General features: G+C 38.2%; 1 protein-coding gene across 2 annotated transcripts in view; it reads left to right on the forward strand.

Annotated features, from left to right (window-relative positions):
- Sv2c (synaptic vesicle glycoprotein 2C) overlaps positions 1-24,817 on the forward strand; it is a 159,457-nt gene that overhangs the window by 68,675 nt on the left and 65,965 nt on the right. For both annotated transcript variants that reach the window (XM_076856088.1, XM_076856089.1), the window contains exon 3: positions 1,864-2,015. In XM_076856088.1, coding sequence (XP_076712203.1) covers positions 1,864-2,015 — 152 coding nt within the window. The remainder of the gene's footprint in view (positions 1-1,863; positions 2,016-24,817) is intronic.

Below are 24,817 nucleotides of genomic sequence, written 5' to 3' on the forward strand. Positions count from 1 at the left end.
TTATACATACACACATTGTATACAACAAGTATGTTAATGGTACAAAAAGTTTCATGACCTACACTTATGCTTTATCCTTATAATTTGGATTGCACTCAAATATCTTCATTTCTGATTTTTTTAAAGTTTTTTTTTTAAGACGGACACAATATCTTTATTTATTTGTTTTTATGTAGTGCTGAGGATCGAACCCAGTGCCTCACATGTGTAAGGCAAGCACTCTACTGCTGAACTATAACCCCAGCCCCTGATTTTTTAAGATGCTGTTTACAGGTGCTAAATTAATTTCACAACCCATAGATTCAGTAATGCTGGCCTAAATGGTCTGCTTTCAGCCAGCAATGGGATAAATATGGCATCACTTTGAGCAGGGCAAAACATGAAATGTTGCCATCTACCAGTTAATGCAGAACATTATAAATCTTGTGGTTCATCAGGTTATACCCAGTTTGCTGCAAAAATGGCCTTTTCCTAAATTGCATTTGCTGAAGTCACTTCCAATATTTCTTAATCATATCAAAGGCTCTAAGAAAATCAGTTATTGTTAAATGGATAAACACATGTTGTACTCCTAGACTCAAATTTATTTGAAATGTCAATAGCAATTTACCTGACAGAAATGTGAAGATAAATAAAGCAGTACATACTCTTTAACTGAGCCATCACCAGTTGGCTTCATAATCTGTTTATGTTGCTACATATCTTTATTAGAATACATATTTAAGAATTCATATAGTTTAAAGACAAGTATCTGATGTTTTCTCTCAAATGTGGAATCTAGAGGGAAAAAAAGTACATAATGAAAGTCACATGGAAATCATTAGGTTAAAGAAGGGGACCAGAGGAATGAAAGGTAGGTATTGGAGTGAAATTGATCAAATTATGTTACATACATGTATGAATATGGTACAATGAAACCAAACTATTCTGTTTAATTAATGTGCATCAATGAAAAAAATTTAAATTTAAAAAATGAATCGTTTTATCCATGCTACCTTACTTTATGAAGCCTACTACTTTCTAAAATTGGGCATCAAGACCCATTTCAAATTATAATGAAATCAATGGCCCTAGATTTCATCTCCCTAGAATGAATAAAATTTTTTCTTTGAGAACACTTCACCAGAGTAGAGATCATTCAGTGACCATGTCATCTCTCCAACTCAGTCAGCAGCTCTTTTAATTACCCCTGCTGTGAGGAAGTATTGTACCCCATCCCGTTCAAGTGTGCTTGATCATGTCTATTTGATTTTACCAGTGTCTATTTGAAGTATGCTCATTCAGCAGTGGTATTCACTGGTTGGGACTAGAGCCAGTGAGGGACCTTATTGGCTCCCTGTTTGTCAACACATCAGGCTGACTGGGCTGCGGGGGCAGCTGTTTTTGGATGGTAGTGTGTACATATTGCCAAAAGCCCCAAAGATGTGTTTGTAGCTGTTTCCAGAGTTTTCATCTCATGAATAGACATATCACAGTGTCTCTTTTTGAAATGAGTTAATTAGAATATTCACTAGATTATACCAAATTATTGTAACTTTTTGTAAATATCATGTGGAACGTTTGACGCTGAGCAGAAAGCCCATCAGAATCTCAAGCGAACCTCTAAACAAAATGAGGGGGGAACCACGCCACCTTCTGGCCATATAGCCTAATTACAGGTTCAAGGTTTTGGAGGAATAATAAACTGCTAGTAAACATGAAGACTATAATATTAAAATTACAAAATGACAGAAAATATATATTACTTGATATTCTGGTGTTGGGAGAGAGTATGTGTTGTTGGTGTTTGCTTTGGCTTTGCCCTTCACATCTCCTGTTAGCTGGGCAGGCCCCAATTTCATGTATTCTCTGGATTTCTCACAGGATTGGAGGAGCCATTCCCACTGTGTTCTCCTACTTTGCTGAAGTGCTGGCCCGGGAGAAGCGGGGTGAGCATCTGAGCTGGCTCTGTATGTTCTGGATGATCGGCGGCATCTACGCCTCGGCCATGGCCTGGGCCATCATCCCACACTATGGTAAGAGGCTGGCCTTGCACCAGCCAAGCAGCCACCTGGTTTTGCTTCCAATTCCATCCCCATCTTTTCCTGTCTTCTACATGCTAGTTTGAGGTCTTGTTGCCCAACACTGTCATCATCATGGTTCTCCCTTTCATAGTGTCTACGAGTGGGGTTTTTTGTTTGTTAGTTTGTTTTTTCTGTGCAAAGATTGGAGTAAAGTAAGACTGTGTCAAGTGGTTCTTTGGTATATAGATATAATAGAAAATAATATATTTTCCTCTGCTATGCTCTCACAATAATTCTGGCCACCCAAATGCATGGGCATTTTTTCCCCAGCAACCAGTTCTCCCATAGCTGGCTGGCCTTCAATTTAACTCAGTTCTGACACTATTTACCTGGCTTTAGAGTCAGATCCCACAAGCTCAGGACTCAGGCCCGTGAGATTGCCCCTCGCTTCAGATGCCAGTTGCAGGTCCCAGAGGCCTCTGGAACTTCTGACTGACCAAATGTAAATTGGGTGTTCCCACTGTCTCCCTCTTCAGGATCAATCAGTTGCTAGAATGTCTCACAGATCTCTGGAAAACAATTTGTATTTCTCAGTTTATTACTGAGGATATTACAAAGGAAACAGATTAGCAGTCAGATGAAAATACACAGGGAAAGGAGAAGAGTTCCTGTGCCTTCTCCAGGCTCAATAGTCTCTTGACACCTCCGTGCATTCATCAACCTGGAAGTCCTCCAAACCCCATAGTTCAGGGATACTTACAGGATTCTCTAAAAATCACATGGGCTTGGTCAATTATTAACTGGATTTCCAGCCTCTGTCCCTTGTCAGAGGATGGAGGGTGAGGCTGAGGCTTAGTCTTTCTGTGAGCAGACCCCGCCCAGCAGACCAAAATTTGCCTCATTAGAACAAAAACACCTTGTCACCCAGAACACCTCAGGGGTTTAGGAGGTCTGTGTCATGAGCTGGGGATGAAGATCAAAATATATATATTTCTTATTAAAAACATATTATCATAGTATACTATATAGCATTCTGCTGGCTTTTAAAAAATTTGTTCTTTTTATATATACATCATATAGAGGATATTTTGACATATTATACATATACAGGGCATTCTAATATTTTTAAAGCCTACTTATTTGTTTACATAACATATTTTAAAGCCAACACTTATTTGTTTACACAACATATGTGCTATCAATCCTGGTATCTCCTCAGACAGAGGTGAGAGGGTGCACAGATCATCACCAGCATTTAAGGCAACATGACTTACAGCTGTTCTTGTGACTATCTACAATTCACACACACACAGGTGGCTGTATTCCTACCAGCCTCATCTCCTCCACCTCCAGGCAGCTCAAAACTGGGTTGGAAACACCGGAGTTCTATCTTGAGGACCCTTGATTTGCAGAATTGACCTGTCTGCACTTCTAAGAGCCTCTCCTTAGTTTCTCCTAAGCACTTACTATCCTGCCATCCCAGAGTATTTAAAAGTTCCATATGTCTGAGCAATGCTCTCCTGCTCAGAAACTAGGAGCTTCAAGTTGCTTGGCCCACAGATGGTGAAATGCAGGGCTAAGTGAACAGAATGCAGGAATCAGATTCAATACATAAGGAAAAGAGGAGATGTTTTGGTCACATTTGTGACCATACACATACACAAAGAAACAGGCCAAAGTTTGCAAAATAGGAATACTGTATAAATTAAAACCACACATGGCCTCAAGACTCACTCTTTGGGAGCTGGTTGTGAAGCTCAGTTTGCCTAGCATGCATGAGGCCCTGGATTCAATCCCCCAGTGCTGGGGAAAAAAAAAACAGATTTAGCTGGCTCTAAAATCTACTCAATCTCAAAAATTAGATCTCAATAACTCACTTTCCTCATTTTCTATTTTTCTGCTTTTGTTTTTAGAACAGAGCAATTTTTCATTATAAAGCATAGCTCTGTTAAAGGACAACCTCAGAGAATTTGATTCATTGTCTATATCAGACATAGACTTTGGTAATCAGAAGCACTATAATTTGTTTTACCATACTGAATCCAAAATTCATGTTGTTGCTCTCTTTCTTTTGATAAACCTAAAAAGTCATATGAAAACTGAAATCGTATTTAACAACAAAAATAAGATATAGGAGCTGGTTACTTGACCCATAAAGAACTTTCATTTGCTGAACATTTAAATTAGCTCAGGTGATAGGTCTCTTCTGTGTGGATTCTGGTTGCTTCTAGTCCAGTGATGTCTTCACATAGCCAGGACCCCATATCTCCCATTAAGATTGTCTCCTGCCACCATCTGAGGGATTAAAGGTTTTTCCTCCTTTATCTGGGGCCTGAAGACTTCATCAAGCCTCAGGATCTTCCTCTGTAGGACAACATTTAATTCATACCCCACTCAGTTCGCTGGTTCAAATAGAAAAGACACTTAGGGATTGTTTCATTGAACTTTATTTAAGGAGACAAAAGGAAAAGTGCAGAGCTTCAGCAGAAGAACCCACCAGTTCTTCCAGAAATGCTGCTAGTTCATCCTTAGAATGCCTTTGTGTAAATGAAAATAAGGTGCCCATCCACCCTCCCAGGAGGACTTGATTGCAGCCTCTCTCACCATCTCTACCAGGTGCTCATGCAGGGTGCAACCTGGCAACTTCACAAGGCACTTGCATTACATTATCTTCTCTCTCTCTCCGATTACTTCTTAGCCACCTCTAGATCGGCCTTGTCCTCTATGTTAGCTTCTCATGACAGTACTGCTTCTGGGCCCCTGGTCCTCCCTTTCCACCATATAGGTCAGAATTTTACCGGCTTGCCTTCCTAAGCTTCTAACCTGTATTGGCTTCTGTGGTCTGCACATGCCCATGAAGACTGGACATGATTGTCTTATTTCTAATTTTTTCTTCACTAGGGATCCAGTTCCTCTGACTCTGCCTTTCTTTCACATAGCCTGCCCTTGAACTATGGGTGATTCAAGATTGTTTCTCTTGCTTTGCCAACCATCAGTCAGTGACTAACCCTCAAAGAATAATAGTCCCCACCTTTATTTTTCCATAGCACACATAGGACATCTCTTGTTTGTGTCAGAAAGGGCTAGCTGATCCACATGTAACTAGAACAAGGGAAGGTTGTGAACCATAAACAATGCATGAAATGTTACAGAAACAATCATAGCACAACAAAATTAAATATCTGAGGCAGACTTTAATTTTATGCTGAAAACACCTTAAGATATTAAAATCTTATGGTCCTATTTTATTGAAGGTTTTCTGTGGCCAGAAATGTAATACCAACAACAAATTATTTCAATCAATCCTGGCTGCAAATTAGAATCAACAGGGGAGATCTTTTAAAATTCCCTTGCTGAGATCATTGTTATGCTCTTGCAAGTTGAAGAGTTTTGTTTGGGTTTTTAAGGTTGAATTTTAAAACTCCTGCGTTGAGGTATATGAGTGATCATGATGCTCTGTGGATGGGTTTTTCAGAGGCATTCACATACAAAAAGTCATAAAGCTGCCTGTTGCTACGTGGGTGTTAAGCTTTTTCATTTAATTTAATTTCTTTTAGTAATTTTTCCATTTCTGCACTCCCTTGAAATTACCCAAGTTTGAATCCTTTCCCAGATCAATTAAATCAGATTATCTGGGCCAGGAACCCAGTAATGAGCATTTCAATTTTTATTTTTTCTAGTTTAAAGTATGATTAACAAATAAGAATTATTTAGTGTGTACAACTTGATTTTTTTGTGAATGTATACCTTGTGGAATGATGATGCAATCAAACTAATTTACATACCTATCATCTCCAGTGATTATATTTATGCAGTTTTTACCATTCTGTGTCTGGCTTATTTCACTTAGCATAACGTCCTCCAGTTTTATCCATTTTATCTTCATGGTAGAATCTCCTTCTTTCTTTAAAATATTTATTTAGTTGTAGATGGACACAATGCCTTTATTTATTTATTTTTATGTGATGCTGAGGATTAAATCCAGTGCCTCACAAACATAAGGCAAGTGCTCCACTGCTGAGCTATAACCCAGCCCAATTTCCTTCTTTTTTAAAGCTAAATAATATTCTAGAGTTTCAAAGTTCTACAGTTTAAAGTCTTACTTTTAAGTCTTTAATCCATATTTAGTTGATTTTCATTTATGGTGCAAGAAAAAGTTCTGAGTGCATTCTTTTGCAAGTGAATATTAAGTTTTCCCAACCATTTTTTGAAGACACTCTCCTTTCTCCCATTGTATATTTCTGGTGCCTTCTTGAAGATCGTTGATCATATATGCATGGATTTGTTTCCAGGCTCTCTATTAGGTTCCATTTGGGGTATCTAAATGTTTCTGTTAGCACCATTCTGTTTCAGTAGCTATAGCTTTGTAATATAATTTAAAATCAAAAATTGTGAGGCCTCCAACTTTGCTCTTGCTTAAGATTGCTTTACCTATTCAGGATCTTTTGTGGTTTCATATGGCTTTAAGGGTTGCTTTTTCTTTTTCTTTTTTTTTCAGAGTGGCTAGGAGGGCAGACTCATCTTTTTTCAGAAGCTAAATTTTCATAGGAGATACTTGATTTGTATTTAAATTTCATAAAATTTTAAGGATTGCTTTTTCTATTTCTATGAAAAGACACTGAATTTTGATAGATATTGCACTAAATCTGTTGGTCACTTTGGGTAACATCAACAGTTTGACAATATTAATTTTTCTAACCCATAAACATAAGATATCTTTCCCTTTATTTTTCCCTTATTCTGTTTCTTTTGTTAGTATATTTTGGTTTTCAGTGTTCAGATCTGTTGTAGTTTGGATGTGAGGTGTCCACCAAAAGCTTGTGTGTGAGAAAATGCGAGAACATTCGGAGGTGAAATGATTGGATTATTAAAGCCTTAAATCAGTCAAAGAATTAATCCCTCGATGGGCATTAACCAAATGGTTATTGATGGCAGGTAGGGTGTGGCTGGAGGAGGTGGCATTGGGGGTGTGCCTTTGGGGTATATATTTTGTATCTGGTAAGTGCTTCTTGATCATTATGTGCTTCCCTCTGCCACACTCTTCTCTCATGATGTTCTGCCTCATCTCAAGTCCTGAGGAATAGAGCTGGAAGTCTATGGACTGAGACCTCTGAAACTGTGAACCCCAAACAAACTTTTCCTCCTCTACAATTGTTCTTGTCAGGTCTTTCAGTCACAGCAGTGAAAAAGCTCACTAAAACAAGATTTTTCTCCTTCTTGGTTAAATTTATCCTATTTGGGGATGCTATTGTAAATAAAATTGTTTTCTTAGTTTCTTGTTTAGATAATTCATTATTAATGTCTGAGATCCATATTATTATTATTTTTATTTATTTGTTATTCTAATTTGTTATATATGACAGCAGAATACATAACATTTCTTATTACACACATAGAGCACAATTTCTCATATCTCTGGTTGTATACAAAGTATAGTCACACCATTTGTGTCTTCATACATGTACTTAGGGTAATAATTTCTATTTCATTCCACTGTCTTTTCTACCCCCATGCCTCCTACCTTCTCTCCCACCCCTTTGCCCTATCTAGAGTTCGTCTAATCCTCCCATGCTCCGCCCCTCCCAACGACCCCATTATAAATCAGCATTCTTATATCAGAGAAAACATTTGGCATTTGTTTTTTTGGGATTGGCTAACTTCTCTTAGCATTATCTTCTCTAACTCCATCCATTTACCTGAAAATGCCATGATTTTATTTTCTTTTATTGCTGAATAATATTCCATTGTGTATACATACCACATTTTCTTTTTCCGTTCATCTACTGAGGGCATCTAGGTTAGTTCCACAGTTTAGCTATTGTGCTTCTGTAAACATTGATGTGGCTGTGTCCCTGTCGAATGCTGTTTTTAAGTCCTTTAGGTATAGACCGAGAAGAGGGATAGCTGGGTCAAATGGTGGTTCCATTCCCAATTTTCGGAGGAAGCTCCATACTGCTTTCCATATTGGCTGCACCAATTTTCAGTCCCACCAGCAATGTAGGAGTGAACCTTTTTCCCCACATCTTCGCCAACACTTATTGTTGTTTGTATGCATAATAGTTGTCATTGTGACTGGAGTGAGATAAATCTTGAGTGGTTTTGATTTGCATTTCTCTAATTGCTAGAGTTGTTGAATATTTTTTTATGTATTTGTTGCTTGATTGTATAACATCTTCTGAGAAATGTCTGTTTGGTTCCTTGGCCCATTTATTGATTGGGTTATTAGTTTTTTTGGTGTTAAGATTTTTGGGTTCTTTATATAGTCTAAAGATTAGTGCTCTATCTGATGTGCATGTGGTAAAAATTTGCTCCCAAAATGTAGGCTCTCTATTCACCTCACTGATTGTTTCTTTTGCTGAGAAGAAGCTTTTTAGTTTGAATCCATTCCATTTATTGATTCTTATTCTTAATTCTTGCACTATAGGAGTCTTATTAAGGAAGTTGGGGCCTAATCCAACATGATGGAGCTTTGGGCCTACTTTTTCTTCTAATAGGCGCAGTGTGGATGGTTTAATTCTTAGGTTCTTGATCCACTTAGAATTGAGTTTTGTGTATGGTGATTTCATTTTGTTGCATATGGATTTCCAGTTTTCTCAGCATCATTTGTTGAAGAGGCTATCTTTTCACCAATGTATGTTTTTGGTGCCTTTGTCTAATATAACTGTAATTATGTGGGTTAGCCTCTGTATATTCTATTCTGTACCATTGGTCTAACAGTCTGTTTTGGTGCCAATACTATGCTGTTTTTTTACTATTGCTCTGTAGTATAGTTTAAGGTCTGGTATAGTAATGCTACCTGCTTCATTCTTTTTGCTAAGGATTGCTTTAGCTATTCTGGGTCTCTTACTTTTCCAGATAAATTTTTATGACTGTTTTTTCTATTTCTATGAGGAATGTCATTGGGATTTTGATTGGGATTGCATTAGATTATGTGCAGATTTTTCAACCCAGACTCTGAATACTAAAAGATCCTGGACTCACGTTATTTTTGTTTATTGATTTTGTGTCTTATAACTTTATTGAATTCATTTATTACTTCTCACGGTTTTGGAGGAACTCTTTAGTATTTTCTATATATAAAGTCCTATCATCTGCAAGCAGAGATAATTTTATTTTTTTATTTCTTATTTATTTATTTATTTGCTACTTGCTCTGGCTAGGATTTCCAGTACTATGCTGAGCAGCAATGGTAAGTATGGGTATTTTTGTCTTACTCCTTATCTTTGAGGAAAGTCTTTTATTTTTTAGTATTGAGTGTGTTGGCTGAGGGCTTGTCAGCATGACCTTAGTAATGTTGAGGTGCCTTGATAGTTTTTAAAGTCCCCAGGTAGTTCCAATATATAGTCAGATTTGAGACTCTTCAGCTTGCTGTCTCTTCCAGTGAAGGATCTCAGAAATCTGTCTTAATGTTGGGCCACTGAGATGTCACTGTGTATGGGGAGGGCTATGAATGACAATAAGGAAGAGCGAGCCTGACCTGAGTTTCAGCATTGTTGGTTTCATCCAAGCTGAAATACTTTCCTGTTCATTAAGTTTAAAATCCCAGTTAAAAAGTAACGTTATATCTAGATAGTTCTCTTTTTCAATGGCACATCTTTTCACAGTGTTTAAAGATAACAAATATTTAAAAGTCTATCCAATTCCTCTATAGCCTTGGGGCGGGTTCCCTTAAATTTTCTCTCTGAAATTATACACTGGGTAATCGATGCTGTACCCTATAGAAACAACAGGAGAAGGTCAGCCCCTGCCCCTCCATCCTTTCCTTGAGCAACTCTGAGTGCCCATCATCACCTGCTGCATAGCCATGTATTGAGGAATGTGAGAACAAAATGAAGTGTCTTACAGCCAGACGCTGACCCCAGCATCAAGATTTGCCCTGGAGGGAAGAAATTAATAACCGACATCCACATTGCAAAGGTACCCAAATGACAAATAACATGTTTTGTCAGGAGACTGATGGGCAGGAGGTTCTCTTTCTTGACCCCAGATGTCACCTTCAGGCAGTGTGACAGAGTAATCACTGTGCAAAGCCTGATCCTGAGACTTGAATTCTGACTCCAGAAAAGCTTCTGATGCAAAGTAGACCTTGAATTGGTCACTTAGGATTCTGAAAGGAAGGATTCTTGTGAAATTAGACACCATCCCAGGAAGGCTTTTTTGATTGCTTCATAGGTGATGAGTTAAGATGTGGGCTGTGGCCAGGAGTTTCTGATGGACAGTGGAATCAGCTTGGCCTATATACATATGTATATGTATATAGATATGTATATATATGTATATGTGTGTATATATATATATGTATGTACATATGTATGTGTATGTGTGTGCATATGTGTGTGTGTATATATATATATATATATACCAAATCAGGGTGATTTTTTACCTCCTTATCATTACTTTGTCTTTGAAATGTCGAACTCTTCTAGTTATCTTTTTATATATTCATAAAATACGTTATGGATTATTATGAACTATAGTCACCTCCCACGCTGTGGAACTCTAGACCTTATTTCTTTTAACTGTGTTTTGGTACTCATTATGCAATCTACCTGTATCTCCCACTCTTCTCAACCTGTAATAATAATTATTCTACTTCAGGTCATTCCTTTTTTGTTTTGTTTTGTTTTGTTTTAACCCTAACTATGAGAGTGTACATGCAGCATTTGTCTTTATGTGTCTGGCTTATTTTATTAACATAATGTCCTCCAGTTTTATCAGTTTTGCTGCAAATGATAGGATATCACTCTTTTTATGGCTCAGAGTTTTCCTGTGTATATATACCACATTTTTCTTATCCTTTCATCCATTCGTGGGTATCTAGGTTGATTCCCTCTCTTAGCTATTTTGAATAGTGCAGCAATAAACATAGGCATGCAGGTACCTCTTTGGTATGCTGATTTCTTTCCTTTGGCTGTGTACCCAGTAGTGGGATGGCTGGATCATATGGTAGATCTGTTTTTCAGTTTCTTGATGAACTTCCATACCATTCTCCATAGTAGCTATTCCAGTTTTCATTCCCAACAGACTGCAAAGATTCCCCTCTCACTATCACCAGTATTTCTTTTTTATCTTTTTGGTAATAGTCATTCTAATTGTGGTAAGATGATATCTCATTGAATGCAGATAAAAACAAGTAATATTGTCAAAAACAGAAGCTCAGGTGTAAAGGTTCTCTTTGGGTCCTCCTTCCCTTCCTCTCTCTCCCACACTCCCTGTAATCAGGATGCATCATATTTACTGGAAGCCCCATTGCCTTCAGGGCAAATGAGAACCAGAGCTGAATCATCACCTCCCTCTTGGCTGAAGCTTCCACTTAGGCTCCATCCTTGAAGTTGCTGATGCTGCGGTAATACGGCACTATCTGCTCCATTAAGCCCTCTATCATCATGTTCTCCTTTAAATTCGTGTGTGGATCAGAGGGGGTGTTCTCCCCTGCTGCGTGCATCCCAGTGAGTATAAGGACGCTCAGTTAGCTAATGGGGAGGAATTTTTTCAGCACAGAGGCTGCGGCTCTTCACGTTCTTAAAGCCTGTAGCACACTGGGCTCTACTTGGCACCTCAGACAACCCCATGGCTTCTTTCTGGCTCAGTCTTCACTGCAGACATTATGGGATCACACTGGGAACATCCATAAAGACAATCTCCCCTACTCTAGCCACAGTGAAATGTAGGGTTTAAAAATACCCACATTCCCAAGGTTACAGGAATTACCAAAGTCATTCCTTTGACTACATGATGCATGAAGCTAATACATTTTCCATCTGAATGATAAGAAGAACAGGAGGCGGGGGAATAGCTCTCTGGTTGAGGAAGGAATCTTTTGTTTAGAAAGAAAGGCTCTGTACCCAAGGAAAGAGGAACTCTGAGTCTCAGCCCACTGCTCTTATGAACTCTGCTAGGATTTTCAGTCTCCCTATCCACTGCCCTCATCAGCATTGTGGTGATGAGTTAGTGTAATAACTGTGGTAAACACCCAGGACATAATTAGTGCTCAAAAGTGGCAACTATTATTGCTACCAGGTTCAGATACCCAGACTGTTAGAGCAGCCCAGAGTAAGTTCAGAAATTACAGGAAAAAAGGTACAGAAGACTGATAAACAAAATGTGAAAAGAAAAAAAAAAGAAATTACAGAAGAGAGAGTAAGCTAAGGCCTATTCCTTGCTTATAAGATGAGACGATGGAAGAGGCAGAGGACTGAAAGGAAGAGGTTAACAGTTAAGATAATGAGAGAGAACCAAGGAAAAAATAATGCTGTAAAACCTTGGTTACTTGGAACCTATGAAGCAGAACCCTCCCCTCATTTGTTGGTTGGATGAATTTATATTCAACAGACACATAAAACACACAAAAAAACTACTTTCATGGCCACAGTGCCATCCTGCTTGGGTAGAAAGAACAAGAGCCTGACAACTCTAACCTGCCTGCAGCTGGCCCTGTGGGTTACTTGGGCAGCTGCAGAGCCCAGATCTGTTGCAGCAGCAAAGTGCAAAGATCCTGGAGACAGGTTGTCAGTGGAGTGGTTAATGGTACAGGCTTAGATATAGGACAAGTCCTGGTTCTGAGCCAGCTCTGTCATGCCTAGCTTGTCACCTTTAGGATGGTTACCTAGACTCTCTGAACCTCAGTTTCCTCTTCTGTAAACAGGTATAACATAAATAGTATTACCCAGTAGATTTCCTGCATTAAAGGACTACTTACAAAATGTGGTTCCTTTGCGAGTGGCTGGCACACACATTCATCGTATGTCTTGGGTTTTCATGTGCAGTTCTGAAATTGGGGTGAGAAAGGAAAGAAATTTTAAGAAATTTACTCACCTGTACCCAAACATTTTTCTCTACCGTTTGCCTGTAACTTGAAGATGTGAAGATGGATAAAACGGAGAAAGGTACAGGAACCAATGGGCCCTGAACCCAGCCCACTTAGCTTTGCTGTATTTTACTGAGTGTCACAGCCTTGAAGATTTGTGGTCAAGGGTTAAAGTAAGACATTTGGAGGGGAATCAATTTTGTACATGAATGTACACCAGTATGATTTGGTAATTTGTTCATTTTTAGACTCAATCATATGTTTTATCTCAACAAAATGACCCTTGACCTCCATTGTCCTTTACACTGTTGTTCACTCTCCCCATGCAAAAACAATGACTGAGTCTGTAAGGGGTTATGAAGGACACAGGAGCTCAAAAAGGCACTATCCTGGTTTAAGTGTGTGGCCATTTCCTTTAGAGGGTGTGTCTAATGGTTACCATTCATGGTAACCAGAAGTAAGTGTTCAAGAAGTCTTGCATGCTGAAAATCAGGAAGAAGCCAACTCTTTTACCTCAGCTCTCTGGTCTCTCTCCTCATCCTAAGTATATCACATCTTTGTTCAATCCCTATTCAATAAAAAGCCTATGAGGAAGACGTGTCTATCAGTGAGGGTACAGATTGTATCCTGAAGACCCAAATTGCTATCTGTTTAACTTTCTTAGGAATGGAGAGCTCTGCACAGTTCTAGGAAACACTTTTCTACATTCTCACTCTGGCTTTTGAGGCTTGTGAATTGAGGGGAGTTGCCTCTTCTATTGTGAATGAAGTCAATTGAGATCATGGATCTGAGGTCTTAAATTTCCAGTTAAGCACCCTGGAAATGGAAAGGCATATGTTGGGATCCTTCTATGTCCCAGCCATATTATTTTGTGCATAGGAGCTTAAAATGGGAAAATGAGCTTTTAAATATGACAATTTCCTGCTCTTTTATTAATATGAAGAACTGTATTCTCCTATGCTGCTAACACTGCTAGGTAACACTGCAGAGGTTTGTGACCTTGTTCTCCTTTGGACACTAAGATGAACTCTACAAACCTCTTTTCAGAATAATGTTTTTAAAAGCAAGTGAAAAAAAATAAGGTTATAAATAAAATTAGACATTGCAAAATACAGTTACCAAAATGTATTAACAGGTTAAGTATCAACCTATTACTGGGCTAGTCCCTACCATAATGTTCAAGTACATATGAGTGTACAAGCTGGAAATCAATGGATGCTTTCTCTTGAATCATAGGAGTCATTAGACCTTGGTTCTAGGCTACTACATTCCATTTCTTCCCTTCAGTTAAAATTACAACTGGGCTGTAGCTCAGTAGTACAGCACTTGCCTAGTATGGGTTTGATCCTCAACACCATATTAAATAAATAAAATATATATTTTTAAAAAATTATAATTAGCTAAAAATATTGACTAAAAGTGAGGCCTAAACAAGATCCAAGTTTATTTTATATCACGTTTTGAAAGTCTGGCTGGAAGCAGTCGAGGGCAGGTATAATGGCTCAATAGTCATTGCCAAGGTCTCCAATTCCTTTTATTCCCATTGTACCACCATTCTTAGTACATTCCAACTAGTAGGTCCACATTCTGAGCAGTACAAAGTAGGAAAGATATACAAGGATTATCCTGTGCTTCTTTCAATAACTTCTTGCAAGTTTCACACAAATCAATTTAAATCTCATTTTCCAGAACTTCAACAGTTAAACTTTCCTAGCTGCAAGGGAGTCTTAGAAATATATAAAAGTCTTCCATTCCAACCAGCTGGGAGAATATGAATCAGAGTAGAATGAATATTGGGAGATAAGTAGTTATCGTCACTGCACCATTTCATTCTTCCTCTGGAAAAAAAAAATCTTTTACAAATGTTCCTAAATTTTATAATCTAATATTTAAGTGTGGCCCTTTTATATTTGCTGATTTGGGTATGCAACTAACAGAAAGCAACTCTGGCAAGCTTAACCAGAACAGGAATTACTGGAAGGCTATTACTGGGCACCTCACAGAATGGTTGAAAAGCTTAGAAAACAGCAGGAACCAAGGGAATCCTTCCTTAGATGGCTATCATGACACATCAGCAAACTCAAAATTTCTATACCTAGACCCAAAGGAAACACTTGCAGTTTAAGAAAAAATAGCCCAAATTATACAATTTTGGTTTTCAGTTCACCAAGAAGCTTTTATATTGGTTTGACTTTTCCTCATAAGTCACAAAGAGAGAGTTGTTTTCTTTGCCAGATGCAATCCTTAGGGATACCACCTGCTGTTAGTAAATTATAACTATCAAAGCATGACATTATACATGAGTTACCCCAGCACCCTCATCCAGATAAGTTGCTTAGCATACACAAATGTGTTTGAGAGGAGAGTCAACTCATATTTGAAGACGATTATAAGTATATAAAGACTAATGTAGCCTTTATCAGCCAGTTTCAAAGTATGTAGAAACAAAGTCCTCAAGATCCCCAGTCAATGTGAATCCTCTGCAGCATCTCAAAATGGATCAGACTTTCCTGGTCCTCAGATCACAGTTGATTTAAGGGTTAAAAAGAAAATGTGAATCCTAGCCTGACCAGCAGACTTAATCCTAAAAGAATCTTGGAGAACTCGTTCTCCAGTAGAGAATATTTATAGTGTGAACAAAGCCAGGAAAGTTGGTGCCTATTCTAAGAGCTGTTGATTTGGGGATGCTTATCTTGAGAACAAATAATACATACATTTTATAGTATAAAATTAGATTAAAAATTAATGGCCATCCCAAATGCTGGTGAGGATGCAGAAAAACTGTACCTTTCATGCATTGCTGATGGGAATATAAAATAATACAGCCACTCTAGAAAATATGTTGATGGATTCTTTAAAAACTAAACTTACATCTAATTCAACCAGCAACTGCACTCCTGGCATTTCTCCCAGAGAAATGAAAACTATGTCCATACAGAACCTTGTACATGATTGTTTGTAACAAGTTTATCTGTAATAACCAAAAACACCACCAAAATGTCCTACAGTACAATAGAATGTTCCTCACCAAGGGTGGAAAAAACTATTGATACAATAACTCATACAGACCTCAAGGGTATTTTGCAGAATAACAAATCTAATCTCAGAAGGCTTATTTATATAACATTCTAGAAACAACAAACATAGAGATGAGAAAAAAGTTAGGAACAATGGTGGTCAGGGGAGGGTAGTGGGTGTGAGTGTACAGGGAGATCTGTGTTGGTGGCATAGTTCAGTGTCTTTTTTTTTTTAAAGAGAGAGAGAGAATTTTTTAATATTTATTTTTCAGTTTTCAGTGGACACAACAACTTTATTTTTTATTTTTATGTGGTGCTGAGGATCGAACCCAGCGCCCCACACATGCCAGGCAAGTGCATTACTGCTTGAGCCACATCCCCAGCCTTAGTGTCTTTGATTTTTAAGGTGGTACATGAATCCACAAATGTGAAAAAATGATGTAGGACTATATACACCCCTTGGTATCCATGGGTTACATCCCTGTGGAGTCAACCAACCATAGATTAAAAATATTTGGGAAAAAAGATTATATTTATACTTGCATTTATATTTTAATCAATATTCCCTAAGAAATATGGTATGATAACTACTTAGAAAGAATTTACATTGTATTAGGTATTATAAATAATATGGAGATGATTTAAAGTACTTGGGAAGATTGTTTAGGTTATGTGCAAATATATTCCCTTTTATATAAGGGGCTTGAGCATCTGTAGATTTCAGTATCCAAGGAATTTCTTGGAATTAACACCCTGCAGATAACTGAGGGATGACTGTACATACACAGTATTAATGTCAGTCACCTACTTATGATATTATACTGTAATTATGTAAGATTAACCTTTGAGGTAAAGGATACATGTAACCTCTATATCTTTGCAACTTTCTGTGAAACTTTAAGTTTTTCAAAATAAAAAGTAGAAAACAAATGAGTAATATCATTTTAAAGGGCATTTTTACATATTTATTCTAATAATCTTGTGAGAAAAGGCAATAGAAATGTTGTGTTGTTACTCTTTTATTTTTAATGGAGAACCTGTTGCATAGAAAAGCTGTCATTTCCTAAAGTGCCACAGATAATGGAAGATTAGACATTAGACAGTTTTCTGATCCTCATTTCTTCACAGTGTGCTCCAGACATGACAAAACTAAGAAATTTCCCCAAAGAGTGACACAGAGGGTTATCTGGAACCACTTTGTTTCTATGGCATGCAGATGGCCACTGTCCCCTTATCTGTCACAACCCCATGCCAAGCCTTTTGAGACCTAAACCTCCATTGTTTGCCTGAAGAAAAACCAATCACATATCAAATTCTTTGTTATAGTAAAAATTACCATACTGAAGATTTTATAAGAGGGGATTTTACATCACACACATTATAGCCCACAACATAGTAAATCCTCACTTGGCCTTTGTGTTTCAAAAGCGCCATGAGGACTTCTCCCTTACCTTCACACACAGCATGCCACTTCACTGGCTCCTCTCCTTTTAGGACCTTGCTCTCTTTATTATGAAGAGAAATCAAACTCTGGCAGCTTCTGGCTCTTAACTTACATGCCCCACCTGTATTACTCTGCTCAAGCTCCCATTTAAAAACAACAACAACAAAAATACCCAAACAGACCCAGTGGCTTAAACAACACATCTTTTTTCTCATAGTTCTAGAGACTAAAAGGTCCAAGATCAAGGTGCTGCCTGAGAAGGTTTCTGGCAAGTGCTCTCTTCCTGATTTATAGACAGTGGCCCTCTTGCTGTGCCCTCACATGGCAGACAGAGGGGGAGACCTGTCTTTTTCCTTCTCATCTTGTAAGGACACCGTTTTTTGTGGGATTAGGGCCCTACCCTTATGACCTCATTTAACCTTAATTACTTCCCCAAATCCTATCTACACATAGTCACATTAAAGATCAGGGATTCGATCTATGCATTTTGGAAGATGAAGTTCGCTTTCTAACACCACACTTTGTGATATTAGCCAACAAAAAGCACTCCAGGTACCAGAAATCACTGTACTTGTTAAAGACATTGAGGGTTGTTAGATTTTTTTCTAGAGTTTTTATTGTAAGATATCTACTATAAACCTATCCTGATATGTTTTCGCTCTAAAATAAGGTCATCTATATTTTTATAGACCCATGAGCACTCCCTAACTCCTTCATCTGCAAATTTTTATATTTTGAAGTACACAAAATGCATGTATGTGTCAGGGAGAGGGGTTCTTTGAAAAAAAATCTGTTTTGAAAATACCCTTGCTGACCTAATTAGATCCTTTTCCCAAGGCTTACCATTAACATCATTACCAAGTCTTGATTACTAACTACCAGCACTTTTAAATCAACTTTCACTTGGAGGGATACAAAAATAGTCATCACTTTCTAAAGTGACCCTTGTTTGAATGTCATTATCATTTCTTAAATGTCCATGAATAATACTGAACTGGCTTAAAGGTTAAGAGAGACACAGTTTTGTGGAAAGGTACAGAATTCTTTCTTCATGTCTTAGGGTGCACATTGGAGAAACTAAATATCATTTTTTTCTTCCATATGCATAGTGGGGTGCCCAGAAGGCATACTCCCTTGTTTTGCCCAGCTTGTTAAGGTTAAAGGTTGTTGAGTTACTCATCTGCTTTTCATAATATTCTTTCACTTATAAAGTCTAAGCCAAACTTTGTTTTTTTACATAACCAACCAGCAAGGACATTGGTACTAAGTGGCCCAGCAACTCCTTATTTTCTTATGGGTTAGGTGATTGTACTGTCTGTCTATCTGTCTGTCCTCCCCCCCCCTCTCTCTGTGTGTGTGTGTGTGTGTGTGTGTGTGTGTGTGTGTGTGTGAAAATCAAGCTTACCATTGCCCCATGATGCTTTTAGAGCACCTGAGAACAATCCAAGGAGATCCAGGGTATGGAAGCTTAGCAAATGTACCTTTCAGTATAACTGGACCATATGGAGGATACTTGTGTGGCTAGTTCCCTGAGATGCATGATTAACTACCTAGAATAGAGCCTTACAAGAATAGATAGTTGAATAAGACAAATTTTGAAGTTGAAAGCATGCTGGAAGAAGAATCAAATATCCAGTGAAATAAGGATCCATCCTATAACAGGATGCTTAGAAGTGAAGTTTGGAAGTACCTGGTCTTTTATGTAACATTGGAGCACATTTCCACTTGAAGACAGATTGAACTGTATTGTCCCCTTATTCCTCATTCCATGCTCAACCCTGAAGAAGCTCTTTAGCTGTGCAGCCCATCATGTTATAGAGTATACAAAACACACAGGAATAGGTTGGGGCTTGGATAGGATATTTGCAAAGAGGTTGAAAAACAGTGAGCCTGAGAAGTGTGTGGTGGGAAGGTGACAGAGGTCAGTCTTAAAGTCTGGGCCAAGTACGGCAAAAGAAAATGTGAATCAGATCAGAGTGAGGGTGGTTGCTATTGATCTGAATCAAGCAATAAAATGTTTGTGTGATCTAGTAGTAGAAGAAGAAATGGGCTCTTTCAGTCATTAATATATTCCTTACCTTGTCTTCCCAACAATTAGTAGCACATCTTAACAAGATGATTGGCAAGGATTAGGAAATTAGTTGGGAGCCATGAAACCTCTGTATTTTCTCTGTCTAAATTATCTAGTGAAGAATTAAATTCTAGAATTTTGCCTCCATTACCAATAATGGGATTGATCCTTCATTTAAATTACTTGATGAAGGTGTAATGTGGCACTTTGGGACTGGCAAAAATTGATCAGGCAACCCTTCTGTGCCTGCCTTGTACCAGAAGCCATGGGTGCTTCTAACGTAAGAAATATCTGGTCTGGGATCACAGCAATGAGTCAAATCTTTACTGTTCATCTTCCCTAATGCAGCCTATAGGTTTAAAGCACCTATTCCTTAAGTACTTTAGCTGGGTCCACCTTAAATTCTTCTGTGTCCTTTACCATACAAATGTGTTTGTAGTTAGAGGAGGGTTCCCATAGTTTGATGGGTTAGGTGAAGGTTGGGAGGAGGAGCAGGGTAGTAAGGGACACTGAGTTATGAGGAATCAGAGGAGCCCTGACTTTATTTGCCTTAACAGTTTAAGACCAAGATGGCCAACTAAAAGATTTTAGTGTTCAAGCCAGTGACATAAATAAGTGAAGGTGGCACATAATGACACCTTACATGAGAATTACCACTGGTGCCTTGTGAAGATTTTCAGTACCTTCATCTCATGATGCATTAAAACTCATAACATGACAGTCTATTCTGTGCAGAGCTGGCCAGGCAGAAGGCCACAGCTGGAAATAAGTGGCAGGCAGCTCCTCTCAGGACCATTTTCCCTTTTGCTATGTAAGGTTTGTGCTCAAGGTTGTCTCAGAACAATGGTATAGTTTCTATCTTGTCATGGACAGAGGGTGGGGGACCACAAGAGGAAAGAAAGAAAAAGAAAAAAAGGCTATGGAAGGAGTTGTTTCCCCCTTTCTGATTTAAAGGAGATACTGGTGGAAATACGTAGGAGGAGCCATTAACCCAGAGCTTGCTGGAGCATCCTCCCACTCAATTCTTCTGCCTGACGTACATCACTGCCTCATAGGATTTTCTTCATACCATCAGTAAAAAATAAATATTGGTTTCCTTAGAACTCTAAGCAATTTCTGGACTCTGAGGCAGAGATCCAGTCTTAGTCATCTTTATAACCTCCATGGCACAGAACACAATGCCTCACCTGGGCTAACCCACAGTGAGGGTTTTTGTTGAATTGAGTCACAGAGCCCCATAATCAGCACCCTGCTCAGTGAATGCCCCTTTCAGTGATGTCAGAGCCCTCTACACATCCGGTCAAAGTCAGTTACTCTCAGTTCATTCATTTTATTAAATATGCATGTACTGAAAAATTATTTTTTCCTTTGTGAATCAACATTTTTAGGAATGGGTTCCCACCCTGCTGGCAGTTGTGGCTGATGGAGTGCAAAGAAGGGCAGCTCATTCCATTCCATTACATTTTACATCTCACGTAACAAAGATCTCTGCAGGAGCTATTACACAGACTAGTAGAGCCACAAGTAGCTCTCCTGCAGCCAGGGGTTTGTCATTGCTAAGCTGCTGCTAGAGTATTGTCTTTAAAAATTCTGTTCAAGCTTCTGGATTCATATTCATTCTCTCTCTCTCTCTCCCTCTCCCTCTCCCTCTCCCTCTCCCTCTCCCCCCCCCCTCCTCTTTGTTTTTCTAACCTGTGACTCATGTTTAGATTCTAAAGCATTGTGTTTACAGCCTTTGCAAGCTTCTCAAGGGACCCAGAACATTGGTCTATTTAAAGTGTCAGGCATTCGTTAGGTCTTGCAATATCAGGGGGAATTTCCTTGCTTTTGAGACTAGATTAGATCCATTTGGGTGTTTATCAAGGAAAAGTCTCTCAGCATGGCTGTCCTTGGAATGGCACTGAGATGAGTAGCTGAAAAGTGACAGGGCAGAAGCAGGGGCTGAGGTAACTAGAGAGTATGTCTGTGACTCACAGCAGAGAGGCTCTTTAAAACCAAAAAGCAGGAAGGAAGGGCTGCCTGATGTGTTCTAAGAGCACTTGGCAGGAACATGGAGAAGATGGAAAAATCCAGATGGACAGTTAAAGTAAGAAAATCATGAGTCTGTCCTTTAGAAACTCATGTTTTTAAGTTTGAGACAGGTCACTCTCTTAAGGGGAATGAGAGGAACTGAGAAGGGTCATAGTTGGGGAGAAATATTCCATACTTAACTTCTTAACAAAAAGATCTGTTATCAATTTTGTTTACTAACAATTACTGAGCATTTAATATGTACTATATACACTGTTCTAAAAAATGAAGGTATGTTAGTTCTTTAATTTTTACAATGGTGTCATGAAATAGATACCATTATCTTCATCTTGCAGGAAGGAAAACAGAGACTGGGAGAAGGAGCCCAAGGTCACCCATCTAGTAAACTGCTGGAATCCAGAACCATGCAGCATGTATGTCCCTAGACATCACATTCTTGGTGGCTTCATATTTTACTTACCATTTATTGGGCCAATGCCCAAGAAGTCACTTGTACCCATTGCAGTTCCATATCTGGCTTTCCATTAAAGACTGTAAGTTTAGGATAATGTCCTTTTCTTCTTGTCTCAGGATAGATCCTTCAAATGGCCTAGCCAGGACAGCAGGAGAATTTCTAAACCAGCATTCATATAAACTATGACTAAAAGTGAAAATCCTACTAACACCCACCCTCCCACCTCCACTCCTATGTCTGCCAGGCTGAGGACCCCCACCCTGGTAAGAGAAGGCAATATGGTCTTTCATAGCTCTTTCTAACCCCCTCTAGCTTTGAAGTCCCATTTGTTATTTCAGAACCTAGGCTCTCTCTTAGACAAATGGGGTTTGCTCCAGCTTTTGAGTTACTTTCTTACTTCATGTTGGACAATTAGAAATGAGTAGTGAAGTAACAAGGACCAAAAGCTTCTCCCGGTCAGTCAGCCCAGACTCTTGGCCCTCTTATTGCCATTTGAACTTGAGATGCAAGTCTTTTAGTGGGATTAGTTACTAAAATTCATATCAACTGACTGTCACTCCTTTAAAACTCTTTACTACCTTCACAATGGCCTGCACTTAAGTCCCTTCTTTGTTAGTTCCAAGTCTCCAAGTTCCAAAGCTAATGGGTTATTCTTTTCCTCAATATAGAGAGGGCAAGATGATGTCCAGAAGAGGTGAGAGAGAGCATGTATGTGGACAGTGTCCTTAAAGTCATGCTAAGAGAAAAGTACATGGAAGAGTGTTCCGTAATTCTGGAGAAAAATCCAATGATACTTGTCAAAATTTGTAAATATATAAATGCTAACCACACATACTCCATCCCTACAATATACCCAGAGGAACGTATGTGTATATCCATAAGAGGCCATGCATAAAAATGTTCACAGCAATGTTGTCTATGAAAGGGGATAATTGGAGCCATCTATCTGTTGTTCACTAGGGGAATGGTTATGTCAAAGGTGCTAGAATTACCTGGCATCAATTAGAAACAATCATGGCAATATGATATGTCTAAAAAACAGCACTGAGTGAAAAGAATACAGAGTAGATCATGCTGCCATTATATAAATGAAAAGACATACAATATATTATAAGGATTTATTCAAATTCAAACTAACAATGAGGATGCATCAGCTATGGGGAGGGAATGAAAGGAAATGAGAGTGGGGAATGTTGATAAAAAGGGTAAGTAATGATGCACATTATTTGTACAATATCTAATAATATGGTAATAGAGGGTAATTAATTCAGCCCTCTGCATATAAGGTATAAAAAGAAAATAAAACATCAAGGGTTTCATTGGAGTTCATTTTAATTATTAATTTACACTACATTGTCTGAGATAAGATATGTAAAGAATAGAAATAAAGTAGCATAATGAGACTCAGACTAAGAATCAGAAGGCTTTTCTTACACCTTGGGAACCTTGGGTTCTCCAAGCCTGGGTACCTGAGGTCTGCTGACTAGAAAATGTTTTCCACCCCTTAACTCTAATATAACATTCTGGTAAGTGATTTTTAAAGGCAGAGGAATGGATTAGGAGCCCTCTGAATGAAATTTCTCTGCTAATGCTGGAATCTACAGAGTTAATTAGCACCTGTAAACACAGTATCTATCATCATTTTCAAGGTTCCCAACACCCGCATCAGTTCACCTGTTTCTTATCCAGCCCTCTAAGACATAGGTGTTATAGTCATCATTCTGTGAAATAGATCACTAAGTCTTATTTCTACTTTACAGAAATTTTGTAATTTTTGATAACTATGGGAAGAGATTGGTTTGCCAATTTGTTTGATTTAATCATTCCACAGAGTAAACAACCTCTATATCAAAATATTATGTTGTGTGATGGGAGCATAGCTTCATGGTAAAGCTCACATGTGCAAGACCCTGGATTCGATTCCCAGCACTAACAACAACAACAACAACATACACATATACATAATATTGTGCACCATAAATATTTAAGTATATATGTATATAAATTATTTGTGAATTGGAAAAAAAGGGTATTAATGTGCTAAGGCTGCTGCAGCTCATAATTGATTTTATTTCTTCTGGTCTTGGGAGGTTTGCTACTGAAATATTTCTTATGTGACAGCAATTAGACTGTATTAATTCCCAAAGTAGAGGGATAAGTTTTTTTAGACAGGCTTCTGTATGTATAATTATTTTAAACAAATGCTTTATTTCTTTAAAGTATCATGAATTGTTACAAGCCAGGATGTATATGGGCATATTTGTTTGATTTATGTGGCTATAACATGTTATTCAATGAATACTTAAATTCTATAGGACCAGTAATTTAGAAGCACCTATGATGTGTCCCTAGGACTGCCTACCCTCAGCAATTTAATGTTTAGCCTTTTTACTCCAACAAAATTAATTTTATGCAGCAAAAATTCACACCAGGCTATACAGTCAGTATTACACCAGTCTCTGCATGTTTCTGAAGGAAATTATGATTCAAATTCAAAAAAAACAATTCCAAATAAAATGCCCATGTTTCAAACCCAGCACAATATATTCAAGGTTTGCCTGCAGCGTGTATGTACAAAATATCTGCCAAATTCTCAGAAGGAAAGGGGTTTTTTGGAGCTTTTAACTCAATAAGAATCAAGTGCTTTGTGTCTCTGGTACTGTGATTTCCAAATTGAAGAGATTCAAAGAGGTGAGGTTTTATTCTGATATATTGTTCTGTCTCCTCAATGGAGTAGAGATTCGAGCAGCAAATAACAACCTGATTTCAGGGTTCTATTTCCATTGGTTGCCCACAGCATCACTGCCACCATCCTAAAAAAATATAAGCATCCTGGCAGTCTATAAGAGCATTATAAATCATAGTTTCATTTTGGGGAAAAGGTTATTGATTTGCTCATTTGTGTTCCCTTCTCCCTCTGGTGCACACTTTAGTGGAAAATTGAAGCTTCCTTTATGCAGTGTATTATAGCCAATCAAAAGGGTGGCCTG

The sequence above is a fragment of the Callospermophilus lateralis genome, chromosome 5 (genome assembly GCF_048772815.1).
Source record: "Callospermophilus lateralis isolate mCalLat2 chromosome 5, mCalLat2.hap1, whole genome shotgun sequence".
NCBI lineage: Eukaryota > Metazoa > Chordata > Mammalia > Rodentia > Sciuridae > Callospermophilus > Callospermophilus lateralis.